This window comes from Leptinotarsa decemlineata, unplaced genomic scaffold (assembly GCF_025532065.1).
Source record: "Leptinotarsa decemlineata unplaced genomic scaffold, Ldec_3_MD MMD2_tig00026354_RagTag_RagTag, whole genome shotgun sequence".
Lineage (NCBI taxonomy): Eukaryota > Metazoa > Arthropoda > Insecta > Coleoptera > Chrysomelidae > Leptinotarsa > Leptinotarsa decemlineata.
This window is the reverse complement of record NW_027412702.1, coordinates 6,646,541-6,661,822: the sequence shown is the minus strand read 5'-3', so window position 1 is coordinate 6,661,822 and position 15,282 is coordinate 6,646,541. Positions and strand designations below refer to the sequence as shown.

The following is a 15,282-nucleotide window of genomic DNA, read 5'->3' as shown; positions in this document are numbered from 1 at the left end:
ATTTTTCGTGATAGTGCCTAATTACTTGTATTGCTATTTCGTGAATATACAAAATGATATAAAACAACCGCCGATTACCTTTCGCTTTAGTTGCCTGTATTTTCAGGATGATAGAAAAAAAAAGTTTTATTGGTGAATGAACAATACGTAACATACAGTGTTTTTACAACCTGAAATATAAGTAACAACTAACAAAAGGCATTGTTGAAATTTTGTATAACACGAGAGGATTAAATCAACACTAGCATTCAGACATAAAATTTTATTCAATAATTTTTACATATATACATTAAGCAGGTCATTTACACAGATAATTGCTTTTACGTACACGTTTTATGGTTATAGGTATACAACAATATGATACATGGTTTATGAGCTACGTTTACACTCTTACAATTGCATATTTGAGACTATTGAATCATATAAAGATAATAGAGAAATCAACAAGACACAGGCTATTTGGGAAGAATTCATGTAACTGAAGGTGAAATTATATCTTAAAAAGGCATGATGGAAAAATAAATACCAAAAATACTATGTCCATATTTTCATTCATCGTGAAACAATGAATATTGTACGAGAATGTTGGTTTTTATATTAGTGTGTATTTCCTTGAGAATAAAATTCATATTTTACTGAGAAAATATGAAATTAATAGTTTTGAAAGATTTTGCGTTACAATACTGAAATATCTGATTTTTGATAAGTAGAATTTGGAATCTCTGGTGTGAAATGAATATATTGAAAACACTTCTCTCTAACTAGAACAAAAATGATGTCGCTCGACGTGAGTTTCGCGTTAGTATAATCAGGAAATGACTAAAACTGATGATGCTAACTTCGTCAGCGAAACCCGCATCGAGGGAGAGCGTTTTTGTTCTGATGAGGAAAGAGAGTTTTCAATAAATCTGTGTAGATTTTTGTGTAATGGATCTTACTACTTGCCATTCTTATGAATATTAACAACTGATTTGTTTAAAGATATCTTGAAAGACAAACTTTGAAAGATGTGACGTATATCTCAAACGTGAATTTTGAATCATTATTTTAAGAATATATTGAGTGGTTTTTTATGAAGAAGTTCATAGGTATATTTGTCCTCTAAGTCTTGAGTTTTTTGAAATAGGACGATGACGTTATTCATTGAAACATCTAATTTTGTAATACTACCAAAAGTAAGTTATTCTGTTGCTTCACCAACGAAGCTTCGTGAAATTCACCTCTCTCTTTTACAAAAATGTTACGATATTTTCTTGATTAGCTTGGCAAATTAGATATGAAACTCTTGCCCTCAGCACTATTTTTCATTAAATCAACTGAATCCTAATTCAACAAACAATTCTAGGAATGTATATGGCGACGTTATCCTTAAAAATATTTGAATATGGCGATTTATTTGAATTCAAAAATGTCCTTTCTTGCTGAGCGGAGGTGATCATTCTGATCATACGGTCATTTGACCGTATTTTGAAATTGTCCAAACATCACTAATTGAGGACTTCGTACTTCGTACTTCGAAAAATGGTTCAACATCCTAGTGCTACGGATGTGACCTTCACTTTCAAAAAGATGATCGCTAAATTGCTTTATACTTCTCTACAGTTTTAACTTCAAACTAACAACTAGATGATATCAGAGCCAAAATCATAGCATAATTTGCTATTCATAAATTTTTCATAGGGTACGAGCCTTTGTGAAAACGCAATTTAGGTTTATTCCGTTCTCTATGCCTTAACCGAAACTATTCGCAAGAGCAACTTTGAGTGATCCTCATGGAAAAAATTAATGGTAACAGCCTTACAGAGAGTCATGTCTACATTCCTATCAGTAGATATACCACTGTTTTTGTTTTTTCAAAAAAAGCTAAACCAATGGAGAATCTACTGAAGTGAACGGTTTACCCTGAACACATGTAGAAAAAATTCGTGAATAGTAACTTTTCCCCCTTATCACACTTCAGCTGTTTCTCTATTGATTTCATTGTTCATTTTCAATGTATGGAAATGTTGAATACCCAAAACACAGTAAGAAAAATTGACTGCTACACAATAAATGTTTTTCAAAGAATATTTACCAGTGTAACTTGAATCAGTCCAAGAACTCCAAGCAATCAATTGGATCCGATTGATTGCTTGACTCACAAAGTCATACTCTCCTTCAAGAAGATTTACAAATTCATGAAATCGATTCAGTTTGTCATCAACAATGTTGATTGCCGTTGAAACAGTATGACGAAACAAGTTTAGGGGCTAGATTTCATATAGAAATTTCTATAAAAAGTATTTGTTAAACAAATGTAATCATTGGTGAAGTAGTAAAATAACAACCATACCTGAAAAAAATTGCTCATTATCAAAATACTATATCAATTACCAAAATCAAAATCTATTGTCTGAGGCACTTTTGGAAACAAAAAAAGGCATTCAATACGTCATGTCAATAGATTGTGTCAAATAATTTAGGCCATTGCATAACTAGTATTTCACTGAGAAAAACCTTAAAACTTCTTCAAATCTAATTTTCGCGAAAAACACTATTTATTACCAATAAGAAGATTTCTGAAAAATGTAATAATCGATAAGTCAAAATCAACGTTCCAATTCCAAGTTATAGTAGCAGATATTTCATCAATTTATTTTCGAAAATGAAGAGGATAAAATCCTAAACAACTTGCACCGTGGTGTAAGCACTAAATGTAACCTTTTTTTCATTTTTCTTTTTCTGAGATTCACTGTTATTTTTAATAACACTCTTGAGATTAGTGTCCTTACTAGAACTAGAATTAGTCTCACCACCCCCTCCCCACCTGCTCTCTTTGCCGTCCTCCGAATTCGAGAAATCCCTCAACTTTGAGCTTAACCCGAATAACCTATTGTTGATATTCGGTGAAGAATTTTCACCCCTCAAATAGTTGGAGAGTGCCACGTTTTGACTGTGACATGAAAAAAGCCCGGTTGGTTTTTCCAGAATATGATTTGTACTGTACGAAAGTGGGTAATCTTGTGTAGTGTCGATATATCTATAAGCCATCGGTACGAAATTCCTAGTTTCCGACTTACTCCTAGGCTTCCTCAGGAGTCGAGGAACCGAATTGGTCCAGCTGCTCTCTGGCATGGGCTTGTATCTATTCAAGGTGTCCGATTCTCGATTCTTGGGTTCATATTTGAGAATTTGCTTTTCTTTTGACCTGAGAAACGATGTTAGACTAGGCTTGGTACTCAAAATATTGAAGTTTTGAAGCTTTTTTGGATGTGGTTCATTCAAGGAACTCTTGATGATTAACCTGTTCTTGTCCAGCTCTTTCACGGGGTCGAAATTAACACTCACTCTCACATACTGGCCGCTAAAAATGTCCTGCTTTTCTTGAACGGTTTTGGGAGGTTGCGGAGCCTTTCCTTTCTTCCGCCTATCTGGGCGTTTCGGAGGTTCCAACAAGTCCTCAGCACTGTTCCAAATCTTTCTGAGGTTGCTATCCTTGATGACTAGATTAGACTTTCTATTCTGGTCCAGATCCAAGATATTCTCTATGGAATTGGATTTCGTGATTATTTTGGCTTTGGGGCCCAGTTTTGAGTTTATAGTATTGTATTTGATGTCGTTGATGAACTGGCTTTCCGTTCTCTGCCTTGAGTTGGCGCCTTTATACTTATGTTTGGCATACTTTTCGAAAATTTCGCCTGGCGTGTTGATGCTGATGATACTACTCGGGCCTTCATTTTTTGTTGCTCTGATATCAGCCTCCCTGGTGATTTCGATATGGGTTATACCATTATGGTCAGTTCGTTGTAACAGGTTGAACTTTGTCATGAGGTTTTTATTGTAGGCCTTCTGATTGGCAACTGCTTTTAGGGTGGTGAAGTTGGTGTAAAAATTCTTCAGGTGACCGATATTGTCAAACTTGAAGACCAGTGCTTCTTTCCTGATGACGAAAATCAGGATATCAGTGCATTTGACGTCGGTGTAACACACGCAGTCGACTAGATTGAAACTCTCTTTCTCTTGGTTGAGGAGTGGGCCCACTTTGAAGTCTGGGTTAACGGGTTCCGGATGCGTTTCGGCTTGCTTTGGGTCTGCAACTTCAGTATCCGAGTCCGAACTAGAGGAACCGTTGGCAGAGTCAGTCTCAGTGGTAGGTTTTGAGCCATTTTCAGTTGGTTTCTCGATGGTGAAACTATCGTTATCACTGGAAACTAAAGAATAATTGTCAATGTCCGACTCAAAGCCTTCGTCCGTAGAGGTTGAGTTGATTTTTCGATCGGGTTTGGAAAGTAATACTAAATCAAGGTGGTTGTTATTGAGTTGAAGATCGTATTCGAGCAGTTGGGTCGATTTTTTCTGGGCTTTTTCCACCAGTGTGGAAAGAGATGTGGAGGAGTCCTCTCTTAGAAGTAGGATGGGCATTTTGAGATGGCATCATCTGAAACAAAGAAAAAAATGTTAAACACAAACTGATTCACTTGATATTTGAATATATAAAAAAATATTTGCAAAAAATTTTAGATTAATGGGAGAGTCAGTTCATCATCTATATTCAGTTATTCAATAATTCAGGTATATATTGCTTGGCAAATATAAAAAATTGTCAACTTATTAGTACAGTAATGAACTGAATTACCATAAAAAACGAATGAATATCTCATGACATATTCTTCAGTTATTTTTATTCAAAAAATGCACTTCATAAGTAATTCATTTTGCATTTTCTCATTCACAATTCATTTACTCAACGAGAGTGATAGGTTAGGTTAGGTTAGGTATAAAGTGAGTGGATCTATTCGACCCTCCACCGCAACCCGCTCGGGTTTATTGTGGCTCACACCTATTCACACTCGACCAAATAAACCCAGCTTCTTAAGGAAGCCGATTAGTTTGTATGGTGAGTGGTCTATCAGGTCAGATGGTAACGAGAGTGTTAGTTAAACATTTAATTTCAGTATCATGTCTGGAAAATACCTAACTCAAATGAGGATGAAGAAGAATACATTTTCTCTGAATTTTTTCGAAACGAGGCTAAATTCAGTTAAAGTCCCTCTGTCAATGGATTTTATTGAAAAACTTTTCTCATTTACTGGAAAATAAGAACATATATATGTTGTCAAAATTCACAAATTTCTGAATTTTGACAACTAGTTTAGGATCCATTGCTAGCTAGAAAAATTGGGAATTAAGAGTTCGTATATTTACTATATCTATCTATCTATCTATACTATTATAAATGTGAAAGTTTGTGACAATGGATGTATGTATGTTTGTGGCTCTTTCACGCCTAAACGACTGAACTTTACATAAATACAGCTTTTACATCAGAATAGCATATAGGCTACAATTGACAAAGGTTTTGTGTAATATTGGTCAAAATATAATGTATGATGTTAGTCGGAAAAATTTTGCTCCCTGAGAGCTATCTTGGCGAGAGCTGTCTATACAGTTGTAGTTACATTCAAATTATGTAATATTGTTTATCTTATATAGTAACAAATAAAAGTTCGCGATAGCATATATCTACCTCTCATGTGGTAGCCACTATCTGCAAAATACTGAGCCATAAATACAATTGAATTGGATACTTTTTTTACACTGCACGTTTGAGACTATCTATCAAATTCTTATAAAAATTGATACAATTGTTGCCTCAAGCATCAGATAAACTTTGTCTTTTACACTAAGTAATTTGAACGAATCGTTTGGAAGGTATCACGATAAGATTTACATGATGCAACGCAATAAGCCATTACACGTCGCGTCTACTGTGAGACGACGAGGGACGATACGCAGGGGTAGAGGGTCGGTCTAAGCAATGAAGCGTCATGACCGAGAATGCGACCCGAACGCGGGCAGACGCATGAGGGCAGACGTCGTCGACGGTTGTGTTAGTTTTGCGAATTTCTTCATAGGCAACATAATTCGATTCTCGAAGCTATTCATGACTTGGTGCAGTTGGTATATTTTTTCAGTTATTTCATTTTCATTTTTAAAGTGAAAATATAAATTACTATCTGTTGCCCGCTCTTATATTAACGTACAGCTGAAGCTACTGAATCTTGAAATATGAAGGTAAGTTTTTTGTATAACATAAATAAGCATCAATAAAGGGAATCCGGAATTTCCACCCTCAAGGAGCAAAATCGGAGTTCAAAGATTTCATTGAATTTCGTTTTGAAGTTGGAAACCTGAAGTTTTGGGTTGATAAAAAAATTTTGTAACTATTTGTTTAAATGATGTCATGGAACTTGATGTGACAAACCAAATTCTAACGGGTGAAGCAGCGGGCAACAACTAGTAGATGATAATTAGTTATTATTGTAGTATTGGTATTGAGAATTCTGGTAACATTTGTTATTTCAGGTACCTATTACATGAACCTCACTATATCACTGTATATTTAAAGACTTGTCTTGACAAAATGTTCTACCAAACCGAAACAGTATTTTCTTTATCCTATATTCAATATGAATTTCTACAAAATGAATAGGTCATCAATCGAACAAAAAGAACATACGTTTCATTGTGAATGGACACACTACCCGTTGCAAAAATTTGAAAAATCTCTTATTAGCAAGAAAAAACGGAATAATAATGATACAGATACCTGGAAATACAACCCATACATCCAGATTTTTTAAAACCTTTAGAGGTTTTCTATACACAAGCATCTGAAAAATAGTTAAGATGCAATCTAGAATAAACAGTATCAAGTTGTTGAGCTTCTCAATGAACCCAGTGATAGAACAGCTACGATCGAATGGTTTTAAAACATTTAGGATTTGGCCTATTAACAGGCATGTCTTCAAAGATTCTGATTTTTAAGATTGTACAATCCCCTAAATGCTTCCTATGAAGATTCCAGTCACAGTAAAAACTTATCCTTGTTCTAATGATGAGTAGAGTGAAGGAGACAATATTTTTCTATCAATGCTTGACAAAAGGCTGCAAGAACCACAGTTTGACATCTTCACCAGTTGATTCTATAGGGAAGATCGCTGACAAATCGTCTACTGAGATAAACATCCTTTCTACTAGTGTGGATGTTGTCATTTCCGACCAAGCCTCCCAAAAAAGGTTGAAAAGGCATACAAGTAGTAGAAATTACTAGTAGTCTCAATAAAGCAACCTTGGAATCGAATGTGGAAAAATACTTACTGTGCCCTTCAAAGGTTTGAAATATACTACTGATCGAGAGCCACAAAAAAGGGTCTGCAAGTCATGGTTCCACTGCACTGCACTGTGTGACGTGGAACCAAGTAGTAGACCGTGTATAGAAATTGGCATTCTTTGTGTGTCGTGTTCAGAGTGACGTTTTGTTCATTTTGTGAAAATATTAATTCTTCCATATTTTCATTTCTCTATTTTCATTATTCTAAATAGTTTGAATTCTCCTAATGATTGTTTTGTTCATGTATGATCAAATGGAGGTCATCTTAAGTTTTTTCCCAACACCAAACCGTTATTTCAACACCTCAGCACGTGTTTCAATCACCAAGTAATCATATTCAAGGGGAAGATTAAACTTTTGATTTTCCTCTTGAAGATGTCGAGGTGTTAAAATAACGGTTTGGTGTTGGGAAAAAAAAAAACTCCAGTAATATTCATTACTACACCAAAAATTCCAAACAGTTCATCATAAGTATGTATTTGTTAACAAATGCTCATCGAAAGTTTCTATTTGTGCTACTGGTGGTTTAATTCAGATTGCCTCTGGTATAATTTAAGAAACTTGTGTCTTGCTTTGAATGCTTTTCACAAAAAAATTGGTTCTATAAAGGCAATCTTACCCTATAAGCGTCACATCACTAGATAATTTCACAGACATTTTTGACGCATATAAACAAAATGTTCACCGGGTAGTTTTATTTGCGATAGCATGTTCCATAAGATCAACATGATAAACTCAGATTGAAATTAAACAAGGTTGAAGGTCGTTTCGATTCCATAACCAGATGCAACGTTCTCTTGTTACTACTTTTAACACTTTCCCATAACAGAAGTACTGCTAGAATCTCAAAAAGTGTCTACCTCATCTTCATGTTCAGAAAGCGTGAAAAATGGAGTAAATACGCACTTAATGCATTTTGTACCACACTTCAATTACGAAAGAATTTGCGATTCCGGTATATTGAACGACTTATGTATCATAATGGAACATTTGGCGCTGAAGGTGCTGACGATTATAATTACTTATTTGTGAAAGAGATCGAGTCAGCCATGCAAAAAAGGTGCTATATTATATATCACCTAGTTTAATATAGTTTTTGAGTTAATAAAATGAAATTGCCTTATACAGGATTTTTCCATAATAACATGATATTAAATATTCAAGGCAGTATTTTGGATTTCTGAAAATCTTATCTTTTGAACTACTTGATGGTTTATGGAATTTATATGTTAATTTTGGTGAGCCGCTAGATATTTTTGTGAATCGTATTATGTATCATATGTGATGAAGCTGGCCCATATTTGATAATCCAAAATAATGTATTTGAGTAACATTTCATTGTGAGATTTTCTCTGAACAGTTTGCACACCGCAAACTTTAGGAACTCCGAAAGATTCAACATTGACTTTGTATGGAAAATACCAAACATTGATATCGGGGTCTAATGACAGAAAAATGAACTGATGATGATGCGTAACTATACAAACGGAAAAGCAACAAAGTATTGGTTCGTAAAACTCTTTTAATGATATTGTTTTACTATTTGATGAGCAATAATAGTTTTTGTGAAAACATTTTGGGCCAGAGTCTGAATAAATAAGTATAAATAATAGATATATGTTTCCAGGGTATGAAATTGTTTTGTAATAAACATGGAAAGTCTGAAGAATAACAAAGAATATATAGAAAGGCACGTGAAATTTATTTCTATGAATATTCATTTGAAAAAATTGTTTTTTTTTTCAATACTTTGTCTCAAAAATATAAAAAAAGCTTTATAGTCCATTTTCCCAATACGCGGAGTAATAAATCATTTTCGAATAGCTGTTCTATACCGTTTCTGATCAGTGAAAATCTAATGATGAAAGTTATAATACATGTTTGGACATTTTTGAAAGTGTGCATGTTGTTAATGATACTATACTGGATCAATGAGTTGAAATGATAGAATTGTAAACCGGAGTCGATTTAAACGAAGAGCAAAAACAGTATTTATTACAAATTGTTGCAACGCATAGATAACAATTTTTGGTTGCCAACAACCAAACATTAATGGAAGGATACTCCTGATAGTCCTGATTCATTTACATTTTTTTCCAACGGGAATTGAATTTTTTTCTTCATTGTATCAGATTTTCATCTAGCTTTTCATCAAATGTTGATTCACCTTATATATAAAATTTTCCGGAGTAAAAATTCGACATACTCCTCGGTCATATATGTCACTTGATATAATAATAAACAACGCCGAGGCATATAACGGTCAGAGTGAATCACGTCTGTTTTTGATATATGTAATTCTGATATCTTGTCATCTGATATTAACTCACAATATGATATGTTGAGTCAGAAATTGTTGTTTCTTTTACGTTGAATTTGCCGCGGTCTGGTGGTTCTGGAAAGGAAGTAGGGTGAGACGGAGAGCGCATACCGACCTGTTGCTTTACTGAAAAAATAATAAAAAAAAAACTCCGAAATTAAGTCGAGTCGAGTGTGCTTCCTGGACGACGAAATTACCAACCGAAAAAAAATGGGGTGAACGTGAGAATGCTGGAGAAATTCAGTGTAATTAACATGTAATGTTATTTTTCGATGGATGCATATCGTTATACAGGATACGGTAAGATTAGTGCGTAATAGGCCAAATATCGTGATTTGTATAAGAGTATATACGGCGATGTATGCCGTACTTATTATACTGTATGACTAAATTCCATTATTCAGCATATCCTTTTCGTAATTGGATATTTTTATAACAGCAAACTTGCAACCTATCTAGTACTTTCAAAGAAAAATTTGTTATCTGTTCTGCAAAATAAGCCTCCACAAATTTTATGACATCTTCTTTAGAAGATAGACTTTTAATACTTATTCTCAGTAGAAGAAAGACATGATAGTCGAACGGCACCAGATTTGGTGAGTGAGTCGAACAAGGACATTATCCTACAAGGAAACAAAATATGTTTGGACAACTTTCTGCAAGAATAGTCGTATAGTGAACCAACAGTTATTGTTTTTTTTTTCCAGAAAATTGGAAATTGCAAAAAAACTGAAACGAGAACTAAAACAGCAGACTTTTAATTGAGTTGGGATTTCTGAGGCCTTGCAGAACAATAATTTCTCCGTATCCTAGTTTCATCCACATTAGCAACATAGCTCGAGTAGTTTGCATCGTTTCCAAACCAAATCTAGATAAAACTTGATTTGTTATTTGGGATATGTTAATATGAAATATTCAGTGCCAAAAATGTCATTTTCAGTCTGGTTCGACAGTTTTATGAAATCATATCATGATGGTTATTCAAGATGGCGAACACACAAACTGGCCTTCCAATCAATCATTTGAGTCATTTTCTGAAAGCATCTCCATAGTCTTCGTTGTTTTTCCTCTACAGCTTCCACTGTATGAAACCTGGTTCTTTTTAATGCTTCCTTCACTTTCGAGGAAATGAAAAACCTAGATCTGGTGAGTATGTTGAAGGTTCTAATAAAGGGATTTTTTGCTTGGCCAAAAATAACTCAACAATCAGTGCCATATGGGCGGAGCATGGTTCTGTTGAAGTATTCATGACTTGTTCTTCTACACTCCGTTTGCTTTCTTTCCAGGAACTCGTGAGTAGTTGAAACCTTCAATCACTGTTCATTCCTACAGGAACGCAATTCACACATAGAATTCCATTGACGTAAAAAAAACAATGATCATGGTTTGAATTTTGATTTGCACCTTCGAGCTTTTTCAGTGCATTGGTTGGTGCTTAGTTTCTGTGTCACAGGTGAATTTCCATCGCCTCAACTTAATACGTAATCACTGATAGAGTTTGTATTTCTAAATCAGACAATGTGCCAAGTGAGAGTTACGTGGTCATAGTTCCCACGACACGGCCATTCACACGGAGATTCAGCTGAGTAAGAGATATTCCAGGAATCCCTTATCTCGACATGCAGTTAGCATCCAGTTAACATTATATTAATAATCATTCTGTTTGTAGCTCTCGTAAGAGACAGTCGTCTCTAGTTTGTAAAATAAATTCTTTTTAAAAAGTTATTTTCTCGTTCCAATCATTTAATTGGCGCAGTCGGTAGGATTTGTGCAGCGTGAAAACGAACTTTTTGCGTCGTGGAGTTTCAACCCCTTAAGCACAAATTCAACAAAAATCCTTCGAGGACCACCCAGAACGAGCGGACAAGGAGACGACAGAGCCCCAGGGAAGCTGCAAGGAATCAACGGAGAAGGAACTGGAACTTACAAGTAAGTGCCAAATATTTCCTTCTTGCCTTCACGAACCCTCTGTATAAGGACTTCGGCGAAGATATATAGTACCGTTCATTGCGAACAAATTGTTGTCTATTCGAGACGAGTAATTTTAAGAAACTATTTATTGAGAAAAACAATTATTTATTTATGAGTGAAATTGAAGATATTTTATCACGATTAAATAGTTTATCATTTCAAGAAAGTTCAGCAAATAATACTGAAAATTTTGATAATACTTTTCAACCTACAATGGTTCCACCAGTTCCACCCCAACCAACTCAAATAAATTGGAACCTTTTCAAATCTAGAATAAACAATTTAAAAACTTTTGATGGTGATAGCAATACATTGAACAAATTTATCAGTAGATGCGATGCTATAGTTAACGCGTACAATGTGTTTAATGATGCTTCACTTAATGAACACGTTCTTGAATGTATTCAAGAAAAATTGACAGGTAAAGCAGAGTATATGGTTGGTAACAGAACCGAACTTAATACTTGGGACGCCTTAAAATCTGCTCTGAAACAATGTTTTTCGGATAGGAGAGATTTGGACTGTTTAGTTCAAGAATTAACTAGAAGTCGACCCCATAGAGGAGAAGACCTAATGACTTTCGGTAGTAGAATTCAATTAATCAAAAGTAATGTAGTTCAAAGAGTCAGTAACAACCCAGACTTAACTCCAGATGAAAAACTTTACCAAACAACTCACTACGATAAAGTAGCCCTCAGTACTTTCATTGCTGGTTGTCCTGGTATTTTGAGAAATAATATGCATCTCAAAAAGCCAGCCTCACTGGAAGACGCCATGGCATACGTAAACGAGTTCGAAAATTTTGAAAAAATGTATGGTACGTTAAACGATTATAAACCAAAGTTCAATACTTTCGGCAGACAATCCATCATGCCAAACGTCAACCAAAATGGCCCTAGATTCATACAACCTCAAAGACAAAATTTTCAAAACGAAAATTTCTCTAACCCAAATTATTTTTCAAAAAATGAACAACATTTTTTCAATCCACAATTCTCAACTAGACCTAATTGGCCTAGCCAACCAATTAATATCCAACCTAGACAATTACCACCGCAAAGATACCCTACAAACCGAGAAGTTTTCGGATCTCCTCAGAATGTTTTTAAACCAAAAAATATTCCACCTAATCAATTACCGAAACCGGAACCCATGTCCACTACATCAAGAAACCCAACAAAAATGTCTCAAAGACCTTTTTCTCAACAAAACAACACTTTTAGGAACCCTAATAATTACCGAAACCCTCAAAAAATGTTTACCGCAAGTCAAAAACCCAATTTTATATCCGAGGAATTATTTTCTAATGAATACGATGAATTTCCTCAATATAATGACACTGATCAACAATCTTATGATAATCCCAACCTCAGTGAAGAAGCATACACTTCAGAAAATGCTATTTATTTAGAAAACGAACCAAATTTTCAGAATGAATACTTAAGCGACATAGATTGTGATGAAACTGGAAATTTTCATTTAACAACCCAATTCGAAGATCATACTTAGCTGAAATCAATGCATTTTGTAACAATGCATTACCTTATGTCGAAGTTAGTCACAAAAATAAAATTATTAAACTACTAATCGATACTGGAAGTTCAAGATCGATTATTAAACCATCTATTATTGAAAAATTATTCCCAAACAAAATTTATCATTCAAATACTATTATCAAAACGGCTTTAGGAAGTCAGAAAGTAAGGTACCAAGCCTCGATACCTGCTTTTCCAGAGTTCAACACAAACTATGAAATTACTTTTATTTTATTTGATTTCCACGATTACTTTGACGGAGTTTTAGGATTATCAGACTTGATAAATATGCATCTGAATATAGACCTTGTGAATAAGAGACTGATAGGAAATCATGTTGAAATTCCTTTCAAGTTCAGACAGTCTACAGATACGAGTTTTTCTTTCTCTGTCAACCCACAAGAAAGAGTACTTAAATATCTGCCTGTCACAGTTCCTGAAGGTGAAATTCTTACCCTTGAGGGAACACTCAATGATCTTTTCATTCCGCAAATATTGACAACTTCAAAAAATGGTTACGCCCTTATGGAAGTACAAAACCCCACCGATAGAACAATATCAGTGAAATTGATACAACCACTTCCTGTAGAGAGCTTTCAATCCTCTACTTTCGAAATGTATTCTTACGAAACTTTCGAAAATACAAGGACGGACTCATCTAAACTGGCAACCGAAATTAATATCGCTGATTTGATACGTACAGACCACATGAACAAGGAAGAAACAAATGCTATACTGAAACTCTGTAAAGAATTTTCAGACATATTTTTGAAACCTGGAGATAAATTAACATTCACCTCCAAGGTCAAACACGAAATCAAGACCACAGACGAAATACCCATACATACCAGACCATACAGGTATCCATACGTTCATAAGAGCGAAGTTCAGCGTCAAATAAAAGACATGCTTGAAAAAAATATAATACGACCAAGCTGTAGTCCCTGGTCTTCCCCGGTCTGGATAGTTCCAAAAAAGATGGACGCTTCCGGGAAGCCAAAATGGAGAGTGGTAGTCGACTATCGAAAACTTAATGATAAAACCATTAGTGATCGTTACCCACTCCCAAACATAAACGACATTTTAGATAAACTGGGACGAGCTCAGTACTTTAGCACCCTCGATTTGGCAAGCAGTTTTCATCAAATCGAGATGGCCGAAAATTCAATCCAAAAAACGGCTTTTAATGTAGAGCACGGAAACTACGAGTACCTGAGACTTCCGTATGGCCTTAAGAACGGTCCATCAAGTCTTCAGCGCGTATTAGACGAGGTTCTGAAAGACCTACAGAATAAGGTATGCATGATTTACATGGACGACATAATTATTTTCAGCACTGGACTCCAAGAACACATCCAAAACTTGAAATTGGTCTTCTCTAAATTACGAGAGGCACAATTTAAGATCCAACTGGATAAATCGGAGTTTCTCAGAAAAGAGGTAGAATTTTTGGGTCATGTTATTACGCCCGAAGGCATAAAACCAAACCCAAAGAAAATCAGAGCTGTTCAAAATTTTCCAATCCCAAAAACACAACGAGAAATAAAGTCATTCCTAGGATTATTGGGATACTATCGAAAATTTATAAACAACTTCGCAAAACTAACAAAACCTCTCACAAGTTGTCTTAAAAAGAACGCAAAAGTTGAACACACTAAAGAATTTATCGAATGTTTCAATACTTGTAAATCGGTATTGACTTCAGAACCGGTTCTCGCATACCCCGATTTTGAAAAACCCTTTGAAGTCACAACTGATGCTTCAAATTACGCCCTTGGCGCCATTTTGTCACAAAATGGACACCCAATTTGTTACGCTTCTCGAACACTTGACCCACCTGAAATTAATTACTCAACTATCGAAAAAGAACTTCTTTCGATTGTATGGAGCTGCAAATATTTCAGACCATACCTTTTCGGCAGAAAGTTTACAATTTATTCAGACCACAAACCCCTTCAGTGGCTTTTCTCACTAAAGGAACCTAATTCAAGACTTGTGCGATGGCGTTTGAAATTAGAGGAATTCGACTATGTTGTAAAATATAAGAAAGGAAAATGCAACCAAGCAGCGGATGCACTTTCCAGAAATCCTCATACAAATGACTTCAATGCTATCGAAACACTTTCAGTTCAAAATAATCCCGGAGACATAAACGAACTTATCGACATCTATTTGAATAACGATAATATTCCAGTTTTAGAAAACGACGTTCTCAATGAAGTCCTGGAACCGCAAGAACCGAAAAAACAAATTAACATATTATCTGATATTCAAATTGTTCCCCCAAAATTAAATGAAATCGA

General features: G+C 34.9%; 1 protein-coding gene across 1 annotated transcript in view; it reads right to left on the bottom strand.

The window, feature by feature from the left end:
- Positions 1 to 247: 247 nt before the first annotated feature.
- The window catches only part of LOC111504902 (uncharacterized), a 79,855-nt gene continuing 64,820 nt past the window's right edge, over positions 248 to 15,282 (bottom strand). Inside the window, exon 2 of the mRNA XM_023159626.2 lies at positions 248 to 4,417. Coding sequence (XP_023015394.2) covers positions 2,662 to 4,401 — 1,740 coding nt within the window. The 5' untranslated portion in view covers positions 4,402 to 4,417 and the 3' untranslated portion in view covers positions 248 to 2,661. The remainder of the gene's footprint in view (positions 4,418 to 15,282) is intronic.